This window comes from Rhea pennata, chromosome 3 (genome assembly GCF_028389875.1).
Source record: "Rhea pennata isolate bPtePen1 chromosome 3, bPtePen1.pri, whole genome shotgun sequence".
Classification (NCBI taxonomy): domain Eukaryota; kingdom Metazoa; phylum Chordata; class Aves; order Rheiformes; family Rheidae; genus Rhea; species Rhea pennata.
The window spans coordinates 50,950,383-50,966,407 of record NC_084665.1 but is presented as its reverse complement, the minus strand read 5'-3'; the positions used below and the strand labels follow the sequence as shown (position 1 = coordinate 50,966,407).

General features: G+C 44.4%; 1 protein-coding gene and 1 non-coding gene across 4 annotated transcripts; both read right to left on the bottom strand.

Moving 5' to 3' along the window:
• Positions 1-324: 324 nt before the first annotated feature.
• Positions 325-513, bottom strand: LOC134139345 (U2 spliceosomal RNA). Its single transcript, XR_009958124.1, has one exon. It is a non-coding gene; the product is annotated as a U2 spliceosomal RNA (small nuclear RNA).
• A 7,504-nt stretch (positions 514-8,017) lies between these two features.
• TBXT (T-box transcription factor T) lies at positions 8,018-15,142 on the bottom strand. 3 transcript variants are annotated; one of them, XM_062573697.1, is made up of 8 exons: positions 14,937-15,142; positions 14,549-14,813; positions 13,833-13,967; positions 12,984-13,045; positions 12,823-12,884; positions 11,742-11,918; positions 10,062-10,191; positions 8,018-8,285 (listed from the first exon to the last, which is right to left on the bottom strand). In XM_062573697.1, exons 1-8 carry the CDS (start codon positions 15,140-15,142, stop codon positions 8,018-8,020), a joined length of 1,305 nt encoding a protein of 434 aa, XP_062429681.1. The 3 variants fall into 3 exon arrangements, with proteins under 3 accessions (XP_062429681.1, XP_062429682.1, XP_062429684.1); XM_062573698.1 differs by having other exon boundaries at positions 11,742-11,915; XM_062573700.1 differs by lacking the exon at positions 11,742-11,918.
• Between the last annotated feature and the right edge of the window lie 883 nt (positions 15,143-16,025).

The following is a 16,025-nucleotide window of genomic DNA, read 5'->3' as shown; positions in this document are numbered from 1 at the left end:
GCTGGCCCCAGTGCTCTATCTGAGACTGCCCCCAACTCCTCGATACCTACAAGGGCTGGGAACCTATTCCAGAGCTGCAAGTCTTCCAGTGCAGCAGGAGCCTGAGCCCACCTCCTGGTACCAGAAGTCACCAGCTTCCAGCCTTCACCATCCTGGCAGTTTCCACTTTCTGACTCAGTAGGCACAGACTCTGCTTGCTATAGTTGAGGCTCAGGCTCCTGAAGCTGCAAAGTCTCAGAAAAGTTTTGATCGATCTCCTTCTCATCCTCCCTGATGCTGCACAGTCTGCTGACCTCTTCCCACAGCTCCTTGGCTTGGCAACAAAAAGGGTACACCGTTCCTGGAGGCACTGCAATACTGGGATAATCCATGCAGCAGAGGGAGTAAATGACAGGTCCAACTCTCATGCACAAACCCATTTAAAATAAAGTCCTCTTAGCAAGGATGTATCAGGTATTAAACTGACCAGAACATATGCTGTACTTGATCTTAGCCAAAAGGCTAAGAAGTAATTTGATACAGTGTCCTATGAGAAATTTCCAGATAGATGGATAAGATGGGGATTAGGAAGTAAATAATAGACTAGATAAGGACATGGCTACCAGGGAAGTGCCAGGTTACAGAAGTCTGTGAGCAGTGGACTTGGGACTTGGAAAGCAGTGGTTTTGTGCTTTTGTTAATGACTTAGCCCAGAAATTAAGAGATCACTGATGAAATCTGCTGGAGACCCACGACTGGGAGGTCATTAAAGCAAAGCAAAACTAGAATATCATACAGGACAAGGTAGACAGTCTGGGAGCAATGGAAGTAGAATAAAGCTGAATAGTAGGAGAGTAAAGTCACAATCAAGAAACTAATAATAAGACTTCATGCCAAAAGATGAGAGTTCATCAGCTAAAAACAGCTAAAACAAAACAAAACAAAACAACCTGGATCATAATCACCAAATGATCAGTCACTATGATGTAACTCTAGAAAATGAAAATATTGTTTTCAAATGTACTGAAAGGGCTAGTTTCAGTATAGATGAGGAAGCATCATGCCATTGCACAATTTTTTTGAAAGTTCATGCATTCTACCATGTAGAGTCCCACTAATCCAGTCATTGAACCAGAGGTGCACAGAGGGAAGTCAGGAGAGCGAAAGTCTGCCCAACCAGAAGAGTACACTTTCATCAGCTATCAAAACACAGAGAAATGACTGCCTAGACTCACTTCTCAACTTAAGCACCACCAAGAGAGAAGAACTGTTTAAGCTGAGGAAAGGTTTTGGCTCAAGAACAGATATACATCAGATGTTTATACATAAATTTTAGCTGGCAATTAAAAGGTGGTTCCTAATCACTGAGAAGTGAGGGTCTAAAGCATCTCCCAATAAAAGAAGCTGTCAGAACTCCCAAAATACACCTACGCCTACACAAACAAAGCCCTCCTCAAAATATCACCAACGGGTTTTAAGGCAGATCCTGGTGCCTTCATGAAAAGTCTCAGTGAGGGGATTGTCAGTAGTCAAAGACCTGGACTCTGGAGCCCCTTCCTATGCAATGCAAGTTTTTTAACTCTCTGTGTCATGGATGAAATACTGGCATTGATGGACTGACTGAAGTAGTTAATTAGCTTTTTAGCCTCAAGAAACAGCAACTTACTTTTGCAATGCAACAGGACTGGGAGAGGAGAAGGAGAGGCATAAAAAGCTGCCAGTTGCTTGTGCAGCAGATGTAGACAGCTTTCTATAGGTGGATGATCGCTCCTTGGGTCATATCCCCTATGCCCACCTTTTGAAAAGATTTAAAGCATAGGACATTAAGAGGAGCAGCTAGCTCTGGCACTCCCTGCCACCACGCAGGTGTTTCCTCAGCGTCCAGCTTGAAGATTTTTCTTCCACGTTCACCTTCCACATGCGGTGTCAGGCTGCCTTGTGCATACATAGCTACACCTCCCCTCTGCTTTAAGCCATCTCTGGCCTCAAGAAACACCTCTCACCACCAGGTCCCAATGGCTCTGAGACTTTCTGAGTGTTTCCTACAAAATTCTCACCTCCTTCCCCCTTGCTAGTGTGAATGCTGCCCAAACTGCTCGTCAGGGCCCAGATGGAGAGCACCCTTGCCAACCTAGGCCAACCAGACCTTTGTTATTTCAAAGTTACTATAAGGTCTCCTGCACTACCAGTGGTGGCCTCCTGCCTGCCACAGTGCAGGTGCAATAAAAGTCAGGCTGGCTGAGCACAGCCCTTGGGACCACTCAGCATCTCTGGAGAATGAGCTCAGGGGCACATCAAGGATGGGATACCACACATATATCAAGATTATTATTACTGTGGCATCCATAAAAAAGAGAATAAAGCTTGTAAACTTAAACTTTGGCTAACAAAGATTATGTGTGTTTGGGCACTCAGTTGTGGTTCCTAGGAATAAAACTGAATGTGTTAGCCTGGGGGAGCAGAGGGATACCAAGGACAGAAGGACAGATTTTGCAAGTGGAGAAGTCCTGGCTGGTCCAGGAGGAGACTCCTGGGAAGAACAAGAGTCTGCAGTGTCTGTGTTCACTGTATGTAACTTGTACATGTAACTGTAGGCTTTAAAGCCCACAAGATCTATATCCTTGATTTCACATTAGACGGTGCATGCAGTGAAAGAATTTGGATTTAGGTTTATTCTTATATTATGGAACATTTGACCTCATTGTCACAAATAGGCACCTATAGGATGTTATAAGACACTATAAGAAATACCAGCATTGCACCACACACCACTCAGACTGGATTTTCTCTATCTCACTTTCCAAATGCACAGAAACCTATAGGCAGCTGGAGCCAGACCTTTTTTACATGGAAATTATTTTCTCCTGTGATCTATGCCACTGGAAAGGGTCTGTAGATGATTTAAAAATACATATTTTTTTCTGCTTATTATCTTCCTTACACCTGCCTAAGAAAATGTGTGGCTTTTTACTGCTTCCCCCCACACACACACCCCGATTGCACCACTGACATCCGAGATGCAGCTCCTTATTACAGCTCACATATCTCACAAGTCTAATTGACATCCATGGGAAAGAGCCTGTAGAGAAAGAAGCGTGGGAGTACCCAGCCCCACGTTTCACTGCTGTGTGAGACCGAGTATCCGCATCTCTTTCTCAGACATAGCAAGACATTTCTGTGCAAAGGGACTGAGAGATCTATAGAGATTTTTGGAGCTGGGAATTATTCCTTGCAAAAAATAAATAAAATAAATAAAATAATGTGCCAGAACTAAACCGTGTGGATTTCCCAAGAGTATTGATCATTCGCTGCTGGATTAGCCCCTGAGCATCTGGCTCGCCGCCTCGACTGCCGGCCGTGGGCAGAGCGAGGCGAGCCCCGTCATACGAGGAAGGCTCGGTGCCTTCCTCGGTGCCTGGGAACGGTCGGGACGTTTGCGCCTCCGCGTCTCCTCTGCCGAAAGCCGCAGGCCCAGGCGGGCGAGTAGCCTCCCACGATGAGTCAGACCAAATGCGGCGCCACCGCCGCTGCTGCTCGCTGCTCCGTGGCTCTCGGCTCTGGCCGCCCAGCTCCCCCGGCATTGAGTCGCCTCCGGTGACCGACCGGCCGTAGGAAGCCCAAAGGAGAAGAGCAGCACAGGAGGGTGGCACGGCAAGCGTGAAAAGGTAAACGCTTGAACGCGCCGTCTGCTCTCAAGCCATAGGCAGCTTAGTTTGGTCTGCACGACCCGGCTCGAGTACTAAGAGAAGCATTCAAAACACTTGAAGAGCAGAGCGGCTACTCAGGCGAAGTTACCCACGTGAAAACACAGTGCTTCCTATTTTTTCCGTAGCACACAATTCCCCCTGGTGCCCGGAGAGGAATTACGCCTGCAAACCAAACCCAAACAGTGCTCCCGCAGGCAAGCAGCACTGTGTTTGAACCCCCTGAAGCCCTTCAAGGCTCTGGCTGTCACCATGGGGCAGAAATCTACCTTCCCTTTGGGTTACTTACTGAAAGGACACGAAAGAAAAAAAAAAGTGACAACAATCTGGCAAAAGACCTTTTCCAGGCGACTGCTGAATCTCCACTCCCCAGTTTCACACTCGCACTGTGCTGGAAGCCGGTGCGTAGCCACTGGTGCTGAGCTACTCCCGGGCAGCAGCTGGCCCGCGGGAACCCGCAGCTGCGAATCCCCAACCTGCAGCAAACGCGGGGTCAGCGCTGGGCAAGTTTAGCCCAGGGTGAACTGCAGGCAGAGCAGTGGGATGTCTATATATTTTACTTTTTCCGTAAGAGAATTTGAATATAGTACAGCATGACAGAATATTGTTGGATGCTGCACCTGAGTAACAGAGGACTAAATTCTGGTACGAATCACTCAAAGTAGATGTCAAGAACAACATAGCAGAGTCAAAATGACTGAATGCTTGATGGCATCACTGCTGAGATCACTGCCAAAAGATAAAAAGCCAACAGCTATGGGAAGACTAGGTAGAAATACAGGGTCATGCTTCTAGGTCTTACCCACAAGTTCAGCCCACATCAGTGAATTGCCTGAGATGTTGTTCGCAGCAAACTGCTCAAAATAAATACAATATATTGAATTCACCAATGTTCCTATCCTGGCTGCTGCTTTACTGATGCGCAAAAATAAGAAGCAGCAGTTTATCCCTGTCACCAGCATGGCAGCTTATCCCAGGAACTTACATTTTTTTCTTTCCTTCCCTTTCTGACCTGAGGAGTTCACTGACTGTGGTGTTTTATAAATGAACAGCTGTGCATCTGGAGTAGTGCGCTCTGCGAGGAAAGAGGCACTCCTACATCTGTGATTTGTGTTATTTCCAGATTCTTACACACAAATTTCTATATAAATCCTATCAGGGAAGCTTTGTTCTCAAGCATACCAGCCAAGGGCTTCTTTTCTCTTAAAAAAAAAAAAAAAAAAAAAAAAAAAAAGTCAGCACAACTGCAGATAAGACAACTAGGCTTGGGAAGTGTTAGTATGGGATACAACTTTGTGTAGGCTCTGCCCCTCCTCATCTAATAATATCCCACAGCAAGGATAGAAGAGTCTGGCCTTTCAACTGTGTATGAATGTCAGCTAAACTGAATTATTTGAATTAGAAAGTCAATCTAGAATTAAAACAAAAAAATAGCAGAGATATGTAAAAACGCTAAAAATAGTTTTCTGAAATGAAACATTTTCCAGTAGAAACTTACTCCAGCAAAAAATGCCAATCAGATCGAATGCTAACTCACTGTTGTTGTTCCCAAAATACACAGATCTAGGCACTTCTCAAATAAAAAGGGCTTGATCTTCACTGCTCACCACGCGATCACACGATCTCTTACATCTAGGAATGCAGCTCTTTGGGGATGTTGAGGTGGTGAAAGATGGTGCAGCTCTCCAAGTAGTATCAAGTCTACGGGGCAACTACAAGTTCCTGCTGGCCTTAGGTACTCATCAAAACTGGGTCACAGAGACTACCAAGGCTGTATGTCAAGTTCAGTCAGGAAAGGGGTCAATGACTCCTGCAGTTCAGAGCAGGCAGTCCTTATCTGCAGGTAGGTTAGTTTGGCAAGCTCCAGATAAGTCACAGATAAGTTATTTCTGCCCGTGTGGACAGCAATTGTTTTTCCAGTACGTGCTCTGCAAGAATCTGATGAGAAAGCACGGACCTGCGCGGCTGGGGCTGTCTTCCCCTCCAGCCTCACAGGAGACAAGGTGGCCCAGGGTGCGCTGCCGTCACGGGCCCTGCATAGGGCATTTCACTTGAGTAACACATTTCCTCGGAGTGGGGCGGGGGGGCTTTAACACACACACTTGCAAGGCTGGTTATTGGGGCAGAGCACAGCACCCGCCAGTCTTGCCCCCAGCTCCAGCAGCTCCTCTGAGTCAGTCTGGGAAGAGTCAGTTGCAGTTACCACCCTGACCATCGGTCAGGGATTTACCAAAGCGGGGGAGAAATGACAAAAAGAAAAGAACGAAGTAGATGAAGGGGATGTAGCACCTCAAGAGACCTTGCTCTCACCATGCTCGCTTCCACATCTCTTTTAGTTCTTTATGACTAAACAACCATCAACTTGGTCTTGAAGAACTCTCTGACCCTTCGCCCACAGCCGGATGCTGCACTGTGTAACAGGATGGAGCCATTTGTGAAACCACTCCGTGGAAGTTCAGCCTGCTCTAAGCTCAGTATGTCTGAGGTGCACTCATTTCACCCTTTGCCCTTCCACCCCCATGCCCCCTCTCCCCACAAATTAAAAATTAGGCATTAAGTTTATTTAAGAAGCTTTACTAATTCTTTTACGACTTAAATTATACTTCCAAAATACAAGTGAAAAAAAAAACACTTTGCTAACTTCTACAAAATAATCTAAATAATAATGCACTTACAACATTTACACATTTGTCTTTCACAATAAAATAGGAGAGCTTAGATCAATATTTACAATATTGGCAGAAGACATGTTTGTACAGCCAGCTTTTCTGGTGCTGTCTCTTGCTGAAATACCTCTGGGAGACTGCATCCTACAGTTGTGCATGCTTACATAAATCCCTCTGCAGGAAGAAAACCCTACAAAAGTCTTTCAAGGTACAGGGACCTGCCCATATGGTTCCAGAGAGATCTGAGTGGTGGCAAATACTTGCTTTTTCATCTCAAAGCTGCCACAGAGCTGCCACTGTAGCACATGAGCACACATTGATGAGATTTAATGAATTCCCTGATTTAGAATTCTGCTTCACAGTATTAGGCACTTCATCATAAAAGTTGTTATGGCTTATGCAAAATAATTCACTTTCCTTGAGATATGTACTTGCTGGAGTCAGTGGGAAAAACATGTCCAAGGGCATGGGTTGAGCCAATGTTTTGAATTAGCCCGTGCTGAAAATTTAGATGATAGTACTTAATATCAGTCCTGAAGGAAATACCTTATCAATACCTGATCTTTCCAGCAAGTCAGGTAATCAGTGTACTTTATCCCAAATTATTGATAACTCAAGTTTTCCTTCTCACAATAAGTTAACTACTTACATCCATGCTGTTCAATGTGCCACTTGGTGACATATCCCATGTATGATTGTCTTAAAGAATACAGTATATTGATGGATTATATACATATTTCAACATGCAGAAAGCATGTTGCAACTTACCAAATAATAAATATAGATCAACAGAGTACAATATTGAACTAAAATAAATTAGAATGATTCTCCAGGTATTGATGGTCCCTAAAGGCCTAAGCCAGAGGCTACAAAAAAGTGAACATTTTTCCACCAACTTCAAAAGGTTTTAGGTATGGCTCCGTATTAACACTGGATGTTTGACATGAAGATGTTTAGCTAGGCTGACAAGTGTTTGAAAACAATAGGATCCAACAGCAAAAACTTACCTCAAAGGGGGCCTCGGGGGTAAAATAATTTAGCAAACTGTTAATACTGCATTTATTATTAGGAAGAGAATAGTTCTTGCAGATTGTCTTATTATTTAATTCAGCAGCAAGGAAATAAGCATACAGTTAAGTATAAGAACACAACGTATTTGTGAGACAAATACGTGTTAGTGCACGATTTTCCAAAACTTCATTCTTCAGCTACATTTGTGCAGATTTGAGAATGCTTCTAACTAGACAGTTAACAAAAGTCTTTTCATGACTACAGCTAAGTTTGCCATAAAAAAGTAACTGAAAAATCAATAAGCAGCAACTTACTCGAAGTTGTCCAGATAGGAATGATGCCAAACTTCAGATCCAAGTATATAAGAACACTGAGAAATTTGGAATCTAAACCAAAATTTTATAACTTAGGCCTATCTCCATCAAACTAAAAAAGATTAAAAGCAGCAAACCTGCTTGGAAAATTGCACGCTTACCAGGTCTGTAAACTCCGTATGATGCACTGTTTACTAGCAGAGGTATAACTTAGTTGCTCTATGCAAAGCAGTGCAGATGCCTTCCTGTAATTTACTTCATGGCTCCTTTTTCTCTTGAGGATTAAGCATTTAAAGTAATTCAGTAGCTAGAAAGTCTTTGTCTTGAAGGAAAAGGTCTGGGTTTACATGGAAGGTGGGGTGACAGGCGTCCACGTGGATGCTAGCCTAGCATGCGCGGAGGCATCGTACTGGCTGTCCGGAAGGTCTGTAGTTGCACCGCCGTCATACAGCGGGGATGCAGAGGAGGCGGTAGCGACTGGATGAGGAAGGGCAGTGTAGTGTGCTGGAGAGCCACGTAAAAACTGGGAGCTCAGGCCATTGGACATCCCACTTGACTGAGACACCGGTGTGATGGTGCTGTTACTCACAGACCACAAGTTAGGATATTGACTGAGAGAGAGAAAGATAGATAATACAGATTATTAGCGATTCCAGCTTCTGTTGGCACTTGGTCAGATCACAACCCACCTCCCAGGCCAGATGCATTTTATGCAGATGGTGAATTTCTTCAGGAAGCTCCCAGCCATTGCAAGGCAGGAAGGACCCTTAGGCCAGAGGGCTGTGTTCCTGCCACCCCACCAACACATCTGAAACAGCTCCATTTTCCAACAGCAGGTTCCAGCACTGTGTGTACTAGTAACTTTTAGGCTAAGCTGAGGAATTAACAGGCTGGGCTGAAAAACGCAGAGGTTCAAGAGCTGATTCGTGAGCCAAGAAGAGACCCTTTCCTCTGGGAATAACAGTGTAACAGGGATGACTGGACAAAGCCTTCCCAGTCATTTTTTATCTGTTGCCAGGAGTCCCCCTTGGGTCCCTCTGTAGTCAAGAGAGGGACATACCTCCGGACAGCAGTTTAGGCTTCCAAAGACCTTGCTCATCTCCTCATGTTAGAAGGGGCAGAGCTAGATCTATGGCTGCAGGTTACTAGGATAACACTGAAAGGGCTGCTATGAGGAAAAAAGCCTTGTCAAGACACTATAGCCTCCATACTTTCTATGCTTCTCTGCATATACATATACACACTGTATATATATATACACACTGTATACATATATATACATACAAACACATATTTCCGTGAATACACACATATTAAAATAAACAAATTAAGCCAAGAAAAACACTATGGGAACAAGTTCAGTCCTTCTGTGTAGCACTACACAGCACTTCTCACTTACAGATCTCAAACAATTTATCAAAAAATATAAATATTTTTCTTACTTCACATATAGGAACCTAGACAAAAGGAATGGCAGAAATGCCTTCCTCAAGGTCCCACAGTTCCAGTTCTGCTGGTTTTATCTACAGGATAACTCTTAGTGCAGCAACTGAAACTCAGTGAATTTTGCAACTTTAAAAATATGCCGGAGACAGGAAAGAAGTGCTAGAAGTATTTGTTTACATAATAAGCCTAAGAATGCTTCCCACAGCCTGAAGGGTAGATCTGAATCACCAAAAAAGGATACCCAAACCTTATTTCTCTGTGGAGTATAGCAAAATTTTTACCTCTTTAACTGAATTCCCTCTAATTTTCAAGCTTAGCTCCAAGAGACTCACTATAAGCTAAATCTCTGCTGAAGGATCAAAAAGTTTAATTAATGTAAGTAGAGAGAGGGGAGAAGATATATTTATATGATCAAAAAATAAGGAAGCTTTTCACTAAGTGCATAAGGCCACATTACGCTGGCTTGGCTGGCAACACTCAAGCAAAAAAATTCCCACTCCAGCCACTTCTCCACACTGCCCCTTCAGAGCAAAGGTTTGTGGAGACAGATGGGGAAGTGATGGCTGGCAAAAATGAAATAGATTAAAAATAAGCTTTTTGAACACATTTTTGCTTACAGGCAAAATGAGATGAAACTTAAAAGAGCACCCTCAAATTAAATGGACATTTGTGTAAGAGATCTGTGTTTCCTTAATCTACACGATGCCATTGTCACAAGTATCTATATTTCTAAAACCAAAACATCAGAAAATAACTGTTTGTTTCTCCAATCTGTTTTCCCTGTGAATAGTCCATTTCAGCACCTCCCTTGCATGGTCTGTAATTTTCATGTAGTAATAAGGATTTGTAGTTTGATGGTGTCTCTTTATCTCCTTTTTTTCTTCTCTTACTAGAAAGTAGCAATATACTGATTTAGGGGCTGCTAAGGGATGGACTTCTACCTGGAGCTGGTGGCTGTGCCAGTGCTGTGACTCATGGGCAGCATAGTCGTATGTGTGGGAACTCCTAGGCTGGACCAGTTGTCATGGGACTGGAGCATGGAAAGGCAGGCAGAGGAATTATCGGCATAGGCTGCTGCGAAAACAAGCAAGCACTTCAACACATGAAAAATCAGTCTGAAAAACAATCTTACATTCAAATGCAATATACAGCTCTAAACTAACCTCCCCTACTAATTTTTCTATCTTAAGAAAAAATTAAAAAAAAAATAAACTCATCTTCCAGTTGTGTCAGCCTGCAATTCCACTGCCATTGCCTGGCTGATGCACTGTTTTGTTTAGGAATAAGACTTTGCAGTTGTAAGCTATAAAGGATGTACAGACAAAAAACTACATTCAAACCACCTACTAATCCAGGCCATGGTTCCTTAGTCGGTCAGTGGAGAGAGCCAAGCTCCTTACTTAACACTATCCCAATCTCTCTTCCAAGGCACCTTTTTCATATCCATCATCTGCGTTGGCAGTAACAGTCTGGCCACCCTGGATAACAGGTGGTCCGATCACACATCCCGGTTTTGAGCTGAAAATGCCACAAACTCTGAAGTCTGCAACAAGCAGACTCTAGACATCATCTAAAGTGATCGGGCTACTCAGCCCGTGACCAAATGACTGGCTAGTTTAGCTGAAGCCTGACGAAGCTATAAAGGGAATCCTATTCTGCCATCCATAGCCAGAAAAGAGCTGCTGTGGCAGCTGGCTTTCAGGGAAGAAGACATTTTCTTGTTGAGGATGAGGAAAGAGGAGGAACACAGGAAGTGCTGTGTCCCTTGGCTGTTTTTTTTTTTTTTTTCCAGGTTGCAAAATGAACATAGAATTTCAAGATGTAAAAAGAGCCCAGAGACCTATTTTTCCTCTTGAAAATGAATTACAAAGCTACATATAGGACTGACCAGACTGTGTCTGGAAGCATACATATTAATTCATAATTCAAAATACATTGTTTTTTTTTAAAAGGGAGCCTTCAATATCCATTACAGGCTGATAGGCAAAAATTGTTAACAGGCCTTTGTTAGGAGAGGAAAAATGTCACTGTTAAAAATGTCCTGTTCACCTCCCCTAAGTTCAGGGCATATTTCCAAGCACAAAAATTAGTTATTCAATTTACTCAGCTCTATATTGTTACTGTATGTACAGTTCTGACACACTTGTTGAAGCCAAACCTTAGTATGTACAGATTGCAGTAGTTCACATCAATGCAAGTCAAACTGACAGAATCAGGCCCTTGATTATTTGCTTAAATGTGTTAATTAACAAGTGACTATCAACAGAATGGGACATATCCTCATTTTCAATCTTAAATTCAGAAAAAAAAAGCCAAAATAAATTTAATCTCATTGGTTATTATAAGTCAAAAGCACACAACAAAGCTAGCACAGTGTAATTTAACCAATTAACAGGAGACAGTTCTACACAACCTCAGTTTTTCTACTCTAAGGACCCTAGGAAACACACTCATTGCAATTATTTCTTTGCAATGTTGGCCCCGAGCCTTCTGCAGAAACTGAACTAGGCAGCCACCTCAGTTTCTGTGGCATCACTTTAGATTCACACTGGTATAACTGCTCAGGGCTTGGATCCCTTGACTAATTTCCCATCTTTACACATCTGCAAAGTAAGACTTACTTGGCGAGTTGTTTCTATGGGTGTAGGGATTGGGGTAAGGGGCAGACCGGTGATTCCTCAGCGATGAGTACCTTTCACAGCTGTGAGCGGGGGAGAGTGACAGGGGTGCTCCAAACTGAGGGTGAGGATTTGCAGGCGGGCACAGAGACCCAGTCCCAGGAATAAGCCAACTACCTACTGCGAGAAAGCAAGAGTTTTGTAAGATGGGTACATAATGCAGCCAGATAGTGAAAGAATTATGCTGTGCCGGGATAAGTAATTGATCATCAAGGAAATGCACACTTTCAAAAGGAAACCAAGTTTCAACACATCTGAAAAATACGGAACTCATCCAACTTTTTAAAATGATCATATGAAGCAAAAGGTTATTTAAAAAGACCTTGGAAAAGCCTTATGTAAAGCTAACCCTTCTTCTAAAAATTACCATTTAATTACAGTCACAGTAAGGAAACACTGAAATGGTTAAACCATGCCTTAAGTAAGTAAGTAACACATGCTCATTTTGCAAGCTTAATAGCAGCTGGTACATCTTCAGTTTTAAGTTGCTCTTTCAGGGTCTCAATTCATAGCTCTGCTTTGAGGTTTCTCAGACTGCTAAGAAAAATCCTTAAAGATTAAGTATTTTCACAGAAGCATAAAATAATCCCTACTGCAACTCCTCATAACCACATTTACAAGTAAGTTGCAGATATATCTTGGCAATAACCTTTCAAAACAGAAATCATTTTAAAATTCTAATGCTTTTTTGCAGATCTGAAAAAGTAACTTTTTAAGTAAATGCCTCTAATTCTCTAAAAATACTTAAAATATAAGTACAATTCCAAAAGTTTTGTTGTATTTTGAAATAACCTTTTTCTCTTCAAACCTATTTGATTCAATACATATTACATTACATCTAAATCAAATATGTATTATAAAAACATTAACCTGTATAAACAGCAATCATAAGGATTGGTAATATTCTTCTCCCATAATTTATGGTATGAACTATGCCAGTCAGCACATAAACTTTGCTTATAGCAACTGATAAGATGGAAGAATTCAATGTTATGTGCATAATACAGAGTGAAAGTAAGCATACATTGCGAATACCCAGACTGCTGGTTGTCTCCCACTTCCTCCATCATGTCTTTGTGATCACTTCTGCAAAAGAAACCACCCTGGATTAGTTAAGAGCACTTTTTCACAAATCTATACAAAATTCCACAAATTTCAGAATTGAGTTTATTTAGGAGCTCTCACCTTTCTTTTGCATCAAGAAATGCCTTTGCAAATGGATTGTATTTTATTTTTAAAGCTGTGATCTAAAAACAACAACAAATATCTTAATTTGTAAGTATCGCTATTCATTATCATACAAAAATTAAGATTTCACTTAGAACTACCCACTGAAATACACTGATTTCCAAAGACATATGATTACAGCCATAATACAAACCTCTACGCATCACTTAAACAGCATCTACAAACCAATATATACATCACTTAAACAGCATTTATATTTCTTAAATATTAGCAGTGGGCTAGGAATTATTCTCTCCACCAAATTTCAAAGCAAAACAGGCACTACCTGACTGAATTGCTTGGGTTCATCAATCACCTAAGGAAAGAGTTCAGAAAGGTAGTATGCTAAAGATACTTATAAAAAGCTTCACACTTCAGGACAGAATAGAGAGGACAACAATAAGTGCAGATTCAGCAAACACAAACCATTACAGATTCTTTAAGCACAGACATGAGCATTTTGGCTTACAGAAAGAACAGTCAGTTTTGAAAATGACATGTCCAGTACCATGTACCTAAAAATGACAATCATATTTCTCATCATACTTCTTTGGTCCAAAGACTCTTTTAAGAATTACTCCTCTGCAATAAGTTTGCAGTATGTATTGAGACAGTGATTAGACTCTGTTATGACATATTCATAGAGCTTTACACATATTAAATTCACTTTTACATTCAACTTCAAATGAAGCACAGAGAGAAGTGAAAAAAAAATGTGATGAGAGATCCGTTATCCTGCTTTGCAACTTGCACTTTACCACTTGAAAGGATGCAAGTGCTGGGAGGTTTCTTCCCTGCCGTGCATACCTCCTCGTTCTGGTATGCTGTCACAGCTATAAACTGCGTCTCTGGGAAGGAATGGCTGGTGATCATCCGCTGCGGGCCACCAACTCTCACTATATGAATCCTAGGCTCATACTTGTGCAGGGAGTTCAACATGATCTGTGAGGAAATGGATAGAGAAGTTAAGCAGTGATGGAGCAGGGGCAGATCACAACCAATGCCGAAAGCACTTAAAGTAACTCATGATCCATCTTTCCAGCAGAAAAGAAAGAGGCAGCAAGTCTCAGTAAATCCTCAAGTTGAAGCCATAAGGAAAAGAAAACACCTCAGCCAGACACCCGAACTTTTGGCTTCGTTATCATCATCCTGTACTTTTGACAGGACAAATTACAGTCAGAAACATGGTGATAAACAGCCAGGAAGGTGCATCTGCACCACTTTCAGCACCAGACAGTCAGGCCAGAAAGACATAAATAAAATAAAGCAAAACATCAAGGAGCCCACCCTTTGCCAAAAGCTCACTCCTGCTGGAAAAAAAAATGGAAAAAAAAAGAAAAAACAGAAACGGAAAACGCAGTGCTGGGAAAAACAACCAACCAAGCATCCCTCCCCCCCGCCCCCCAAACACGCTGTGACAGCGGCCGGCAGGCGGGAGCGCCGAGGGCAGCCGAAGCGGCGGCTGAGCGCTGCGGGCGCCCCGGGCCGGGCCGGGCCGAGGCGAGCCGGGCCGGGCCGCTTACCTGCCCGCCGCCGTTGAGCTTGTTGGTGAGCTTGACTTTGCTGAAGGAGACGGGCGCCTTCATCCAGTGCGCGCCGAAGTTGGGCGAGTCGGGGTGGATGTAGACGCAGCTGGGCGCCTGCGGCTCCGGCTTCCCGCCCGGCACCCACTCGCCGTTCACGTACTTCCAGCGGTGCCCGTCGGCCGCCACGAAGTCCAGCAGGAAGGAGTACATGGCGTTGGGGTCCAGGCCCGACACGCTCACCTTCAGCACCGGGAACATCCTCCTGCGGGGCGACACGGAGGCGCGAGGCACGGCGGAGCCCCGCGCGGGGCGGCCGCGGCCCCGGGGCCCCCGCCCGCCGCCGGGCGCCCCCCGCCCGCCGCCGCCGCCCCCGCGGCGCCCCTACCTGCCGTTTTTGGTGACGATCATCTCGTTGGTGAGCTCCTTGAAGCGCAGCCACAGCTCGTTGTCCTCCAGCGTGACGCGCAGCTCGCGCTCCGTGGGGTCGCCCTTCTCGCTGCCCGCCTGCAGCTCGCTCTCCACGGCGCTCAGCAGGTGGTCCACGCGGTACTGCAGGGGCTTGCCCGCGCCCTCCGTGCCGGGGGAGCTCATCGTCGTCGCCGCCGCCGTCGCCCCCCGCCCCGCAGAGCCCGCGCGGCGGCCGCGGCGCGGGGAAGCGGCTCCTTTAATTCCACTTGACCTCCGCGGCCGGAGCGAGCGGCGGCGGCGGGGAAGGGCCCGCAATTATACCCCGTCATAAACACCCCCGTGGTGACATCACAATGCCTGCGGGGGGCCGGCGCTGATTGGCGGGCGGCCGCTTTGATGTGTCCGGCCGGCCCTCGCGATTGGCTCCCCGCGGCCATATCAGAACGGGGCCCGGGGAAGCCTGTGATGTTAATTGCAGCCCGCGGGATTAAACGCGGCTATTTTATGTAAATCTGCCCCCAAATGTTTGCACCTCTATCAAAGCCGCCGGAGCGGGGGCTTCGGCAGCCGCGGAGGAAATGGCCCATCTCGGCAACAGCCTCATAACCTGTGCGCAGCATCCTCCTGCCTCCCCGGCAGCGGGCATTAATGGGTCCATTGACACTCGGTGCAGAGCCCAAGACGGCAAACCTGGGGACTGTTATACACATCATTTCTAGACCAGCCAATCCTGAAAAGGAGACACCCCTGTCACGGAGCAATATTTAGGAAAAATGAAAAGTCCTTCTCTCCACTCTTCGGCAGAGAACTGTCGCCGCGTGCTTCCAAAGCCGCTCGCAAGGCAGTTCATAATTTCTCACATTCATATTATCGCAAATTGCGGCACTTCTGCTTAAGGGAGGATTGAAATTAGCAAGGACAAACCTTGCTGATTACTCAATAAGAAGTTAGGAACAAAAATCTAAAATCTCTCTATAAAGTAGATGACCAGAAAAGTGGCATAATAAAAATATCTCCCGCCTCAGGCTACTTGTTCTCACTGAAAACTTTTGCCGTCGTCTCCCCT